The sequence below is a fragment of the Equus asinus genome, chromosome 23 (genome assembly GCF_041296235.1).
Source record: "Equus asinus isolate D_3611 breed Donkey chromosome 23, EquAss-T2T_v2, whole genome shotgun sequence".
In the NCBI taxonomy this organism is placed as follows: domain Eukaryota; kingdom Metazoa; phylum Chordata; class Mammalia; order Perissodactyla; family Equidae; genus Equus; species Equus asinus.
The window spans coordinates 11,410,755-11,417,551 of record NC_091812.1 but is presented as its reverse complement, the minus strand read 5'-3'; the positions used below and the strand labels follow the sequence as shown (position 1 = coordinate 11,417,551).

Genomic DNA, 6,797 nt, shown 5'->3' with positions numbered 1-6,797 from the left:
TACATACACACATAGGTAGATGGATAGACGATAGTCAGATACATACATAGATACATGGATAAAGAGAGAGAGAGACACATCCTACTGATTCTGTGCTCAGGAGAACCATAAGTCGTACACAGCCCTTCATCCAAATCTCTGCCTGCTCTTCGCTCGTTCTGGCCCTTTGCAGGGTCCTGTCCTGTGGAACAATCTGTGATACGCGGTGGCACAAGGGCAGCCTGTGCTCTGGGCCCTACACAGACCTCAGGAGGTCGTGGTCACAGGGAAGCAGAGGTCCAGGAATATTCCTGGATGGTTGTGCACTGTACACAACCCCACGAGACCAGGCTGTCGGCGCCCCATTTGTTGAAGGACGGATTCACACTCTTTCTGCGACAGGCCTGGCAGCTATCGCCAGTAATACATGATTTTGTGAGAAGGGCCTTTGGGTTTCCTGTCCAGGATTCATGGATGCAGGTTCCACTTCTGAGCCTTGGAAATGATGTCAGGGACCCTGGGAGCACCTTCTTCCTGAGAGCCGCTGGGTCACAATCCTCATGCACAGGTGACAGATCAGAAGGTGCTCCTTGTGGTGAGGAGACAACAAGAAACCCATCACCCCCGGTGCACATGGTGGGTGCCAGCACGGGCTCAGGGCCCAGTGGCATCCAGCCCTGGCCTGCTGCACCCACCCTCTGCCCGTCAGCCCTCAGAGCAGGTTCCCCACCTGGCCTCTGACTCTTCTGGGACTAACGCTGCTCTCCTTGCCTCACCTTGATCATCGAAAACAACCTCTCTGTTTCTGGAGTTCAAAGACGATGCTCCACCCCTCCCTTCCCAGATGGATCAGCTCCCCGGGAGGGAAAGAAGGAGCATCCCAGGGCTGTGAGCATTTATGTCTGCTCTTAGCATTTTCTTTCTTTGCTGAGATCTTCTCCCTCATGGTTCATCGTGATTACATTTTACCTGAAGACCTTGCAGTGAGTCTTTGGATCATTTCGGGAAGAACTGTTATCTTAGTGACAGTCAGTTTTTTGACCCAGAAACTAGGAATATCTATTCATTCATTTATTTTTTAAATTTCTCTTGAAAGGTTTTGTAATTTTCAGTATACAAGATTTGCAATTTTTCTCAGATATATCCACGTTTCATTGAATATTAGTAATGTTGTATGTTATTGTTTTTCTTTTAAAAATTGAAGGTTCATTACTGCTATATAGAATACAATTAAATTCTGCATCTTGGCATTTTATCACAAAATCCAAACTGAAACAGTCAGACCGGAAGCATATCGCAGTCACTCGACCCTGTGCTGGGCATGGGCAGACTCGATCTCTTTTGGCCTCCTCAAATGTCTCCACTGAGAGAATCTTCTCTCTCAACAAGCAATTTTTGTCTATGCAAACATGAGTTGGATAAGAATATATTAGCAATGATATTCTTCATGATATGAAGAAAAGGGTATGACTTTGTCAACTGTTCTGGTTCTAGGAAAATCAGGTCTTGTCTAAGATGTGACAGCAGAAGCCATCTCCTGAGCCACCAGAGAGGCGAGTGCACCAGACCAGGAGAGTGGGGGGGGGGTTTGTGTCTCACGTCCTCGGGGGTCTGGAGCACATGTGAGCATTAGTGACGCCAGGCCATGTGTTACAGTAATAGTGAGCCTCGTCCTCAGGTCGCAGCCCGGGGACGAGCAGAACACCAGAGTTAGTTGTGTCATCTTTGGATCCAGAGAAGTGGCTGGGGATCCTGGGCCCTGATGCTCATTTGAGTCTGTGTGGCAGAGCAAGAGATACCTGGGGGCTCCCTGGCTTTGGCTGGTCCAGAATATCCTGTATCCACCAACACTGATGTCACTGCTGGCAGTGCAGGTGAGTCTGGCATATGCTCCAGGTGATGCAGAGGCAAGGTGGCTGAGTCAGCACTGGCCGGGAGAGGGAACCTGCAGACACAGACACCCGTGGATGATGAGGCAGAGACTAAGGTTAAGCAGCTAGAGGGTCTCAGCCACAGGGGGCTGACACAGGCTCAGGAGCTGACTCTGGACACTGCAGACTGTCCCTACCTGTGCAGGGAGAGAGAGGCATGAGGAGGAGAGGAGTCCCGGCCGTGGTGCACACAGCCTGCTGGGGCCCCAGATCAGGGCTGGGTGGCCCCCAAATCTTTGATTTTCTCCATTGACCTGAAAGAGAAGGGGCTGCTCACACAAATTTGTTCCCCCTAATGATGATCCCACTTTTATCCTGAGAACCAGCTGAGTCTGAGCTTGATTCCTTAGATGGAGGAGCTGATGGGTGAGTTCAGAGTTTGCCCCATCAGAGGGACCAGGGAGGAAGCAGCTGAGGGACCTTACTCAGACCTGTGAGCAGAGAGGACACAGCTACTGAGACCCCTCAGCAAACACAAGCACCAATGTCCCAGCCCTGGAGGATTTGAGGGATTACACAGCAGGGGGCACCCAAGGTGCAACCTTGGGGAAGACCCACAGAGCCCCCTGCTGCTCGCTGTTCTAACTTCAGTCTCAGGTTGGAAATAATGTCAGGGACACTGGCTTGACAGCCTGGTCACTGTGGGTCCACAAACATCCATGCGCCACACCCCGTGCTCTGCCCCCACGTAAGTGATATTGATAAACAACCTAACTGTGGGCTTCCTGGACTACTAGGAGGAAGAGATGTGGAAATCTGACCACAGGACAATGAGACTGAGTCTGCAGTGAGCGAGGAAGCAGAGGGCTCTGGGAGCAAAGACCCGAGCAGCTCCTTCCACAGGGGCCACATGAAGGAGCCACTGGAGCCCTGGGTCTGAATGGAGACCGGGGTTCTGCTGGTGGACAAAGCAATAACTGTTCCTAGGAAATGTGCTTGATTCTTGGAAGATCGGCAGTGTTTGCAAATACTCAGAGACATTAAGGAGACTAGGTTGGTGGTTGGGTGGCAAACCATACAGGGGACCTTTGCAGTGGTCTACGACACTGAAGCTGTGGCTCTGAGGAGAGCTGGAGCCCGATTCAAAAGAACTTTTTCTTTCACCAAGAAGGGATTGAGATGTATTTATGACAGCTTTAGTGAGGTTTAATTTTCAAATAATCAACTGCCATTTTAAAGTGCGTAATTTGGCAAGCTCTCATGAATATATGAACACACTGGTGAATCCATCACCACCGTCAAGGCAATGACTGTATCTGTCATTATTTGACATCACCAGTTTGAAACCACTCCATCCCGCCATCCCCTCCCCAATCCCTAGGTGATTGCTGATCTGCTTTTGTCTTTATAAATTAATGTCCATTGTGTAGAATTTTATATAATTCAAATCTTTGTTCTGGTTTCCCAGCTTTACTTGTCTGGCTTCCTTCATTGAGCATATGTATTTTGACACCCATCCCTGTTTTCACAGTTATCCACAGGCCATTCCTGGGTGCACAGTATGGACGGGCCGCAGTCTGCTTCTCCATCCGCCTGTTCATGAGCATTTGGGTCTTTTACACTTTGGGCTATTTATACATAAAGCCGTTATTTATGTTAGAAGTAAATTTATTTGTTTGCATTTATTTAATATGTGAATTTCATATATTAAGTAGTTAAAATAAAATTTAATATGTAACTTTATGTTATAAATGAATAAACCTGCTGAGTATTTGTGTACAAGTCTTTGAATGAGTATGCACTTTATTTTTTCTTGGGTAAACAGAGCAGTTGGGTCTTAAGAAGCTATATATTTAACCCTTTTAGAAACTGCTCAACTGTTTTCCTAACTAGTTTGTCGATTCCGTGCTCCCACCAGCCGTGTGAGAGTAGCTTTGCCACCTCCTCTCAGTATTGTACTTTTGTCCCTTCTCATGTAGGTTTAGTGGCATATAATTTTCATTTTAATTTGCATTTCCATAATATATAATGATGTTGAAAAATTTTTCATGAGCTTATTTGCTATCATGTATCATCTTTGGTGCAGTGTCTGTTGAAATATCTTTCCTAATTTTAAATTGAACTCTCCTGTAATTATTGAATGGAAAGAACTCTGCAACATATTATCCACACAAGTCCTTTATTAGGTAAGTGATTTGCATGCATATTCTCCCAGTCGATGACTGTCTTGTCCTTCTATTAGCAGTGACTTTCAAAGTGCAGGGTATTTCATTTTTGATGAATTCCAAATTATCAATTTGTTTTTTTGGTTTTTCTTTTTTTGGTTGGAGCTTTTGGTGTTGCAACTAAAAGGTCTTTTCCAGCGTGAGCATTCTTACATATTTCCCTTTATGACATTGTTTTCTTTCTTTCTTTTTTGTTTTGCTTAAATATATAAAACTGGAAAAGCTGAGTCAAACTAAATGTTTAGATTTCAATTTATCAGAAATTGGCAAAAGTTTTCAAAGCATCTCACATTCCAAATGAGTAATATAGGTGAGTTCCTCTGGACCCACATCCCTGTCAACATTTGGTTTGTTAGACTTTCTCATTCCATCAGTTTCTGTAGGTGCATAGTTTCTTTTTCGTTTTTTTTTTTTTTGAGGAATATTGACCCTGAGCTAACATCTGCTGCCAATCCTCCTCTTGTTGCTGAGGAAGACTGGCCCTGAGCTAAGACCCATGCCCATCTTCTGCTACTTTATATGTGGGACCCCTGCCACAGCATGGCTTGCTGAGAGGTGCCATGTCCACACCCAGGATCCAAATCAGCGAACCCAGGGACGTCAAATTGGAAGGTGCAAATTCAACCACTGCCACCACCAGGCCGGCCCCAAGTAGGTGCATAATTTCTGTAGGTGCATATTCCTTCCTCTCCATTAAGCCGAGGCAGCTCTGATTGTGCTAATTGGCTCACTATGGGCCACCTTTTGGTCCAGGTCTCATTATAGTTGGAATTTCCCTTTTGCTGATGACTTATAAGGCCAAGCACTTTTTAAAATTTTTTATTATTTTCCTTTGTGAATTGTTTGTTCAGATCTTTTGCCCATTTTAATGGATTGTTTCTCTTTTTATGTGAAAATAGCGATTATTAATGTACTTTTGATGTAGCCATTTTGGTCACACATGTGTCATATGACATCTGGGCAGTTAGTGTGGAAGGTGAGGAGAAGTGACCAGGCCATGGTGGACACACCCAGGCCTGTTGAGGACTCACAGTGCAGACAGAGCTGTCCCAAGTCTGTGTGTCTTTTGTCACCCAAGCTCCAAGGGAACTAGGGCTCTCTCAGTCCCTTGGGCACCATCTGTCCCCAGGCCCCAGGGGCGGTAGGAAGTCACCCCCTGTGGGTCCCAGTGAGCACTGAGCCGGGCCGTGGATGAGCGAGGGGAGGAAAGGGCAGGCAGGATTCCGGCTGCACCGGCCGCCTCTGAGGCTGGAGTGCGTGCTTTTCACCAGGTCACAGAGTCCTGCCTTTCAGTCTCAGGGGTGTCAAGGTGGCCTTAATGCATCTTTCTCATTTCTCCCTCATTTTTCTGGATTAGCACCTCTTTTCTTCACTGTGATGGGGTCAGTCCCTCCTCCTTCTCTCTCACTCACCAAACCCACGTCCTGGACACCTGAGATAAAATGTCTCAAGATATAAGAAAGAGTCAAGTGCGTTTACTCCCACCATTCTTACTGTTCCTATGTCTCTCTGCCTCTGTCTCTTTCTCTCCTCCTTAAATTAGCATGTGCTTTCGAGTTTATTGCAAGAGTTCTAAAATCCTTGGTCCAGAAGATCAGTGAGATACCTCTAAGGTGGTCACTCCAATGAACTCCAGTGAGGCAGGAGTGAGGGGCGTCATCCTGGGGTTTCCGCCTGGAGAGGAGAGTATTCCTGTTCCCCTAGGGAATGACACCGCACGAGACAGCAGGGTGCACCAGGTTTGCTTTCTACATTTGCACCATTACTGCAGGACCAGGTCACTCTGTAGCAGCTTTCCAGCTGCCTGCTGCCTGGGGAGCTCATGGTAGGAAGCTATATGCCTTGCTCTTCCCTGGAGAAACAAGAAGAAAAAATCCAACACTTTTGATAGTCAGGACACCAGACACTCTTTCTGGGAGCCATGTGACAGTGTCGGTAGCAGGTCAGAAGAAACAGGATCATCCCACTTCTCCATTCATCTGGATCACTGTTGCTTCAACAAATGACACAGCAATGCTGTGAGATGCTCCACAGAATGGCTGGTGGGGATGGTTGAGTAGCGGTCAGCCCCAGAGCTGGAGCCCCAGAAATGATCAGGAATTCCATCCCCCTTGCTGTGGCTTCCTTCACTCTTCAGGCACGTCACATCCTGAGGGGTCTTCCTAGGGTGCTGTTGATTCCATCCCATGTAGAAGGTGCTCTGCTCACTGCTCAGGGTGCAGCTGAGCATGGCCAAAGCTCCCAGGGAGGCAGACGCAGAGAGTAACTGAGTCACACAGGCTGACTGAGTCTGGAAACACAAACAGCCATTATGGTGGAGGGAGTGAAAGAGAGAGGGACATTTCCTCCATGTGGTTGGGAGGTAGTTTAGTGGGCTGGGGAATCAGGACCGTCCTGACCTGAGCAGTGCAGGAGGAAGGGGAGGAGAGTGGAATCCAGGCCGTAGTGCAGACGCCCCGGAGCTCTGCTGAGATGGAAATGCTGCAGGTCTCTCTCATCCTCCTCAATCCCCAGAGAATAGAGCCCTTCATACAAATTTGTTCCTCTTCTCCTGGCCAACCAAACACCTCCTCGGTTCATGTTTGCCTCTCCCACCACACACACAATGTCCTGAGATCATTATTTCTGGGAGGGATAGACCTGGGCTGAGACTGGGCTGAGAATCACCAGGAACCCCGAGAAATCCAGCTCCTGGGCCCAGGGGGCAGTGAGCAGAGACCAG

The 6,797-nt window shown here is 47.6% G+C and overlaps 1 protein-coding gene across 1 annotated transcript in view; it reads right to left on the bottom strand.

The window, feature by feature from the left end:
- Positions 1 to 577: 577 nt before the first annotated feature.
- Positions 578 to 6,797, bottom strand: part of LOC123287868 (uncharacterized) — a 35,488-nt gene continuing 29,268 nt past the window's right edge. The window contains exon 5 of the mRNA XM_070496086.1: positions 578 to 1,924. Coding sequence (XP_070352187.1) covers positions 1,836 to 1,924 — 89 coding nt within the window. The 3' untranslated portion in view covers positions 578 to 1,835. The remainder of the gene's footprint in view (positions 1,925 to 6,797) is intronic.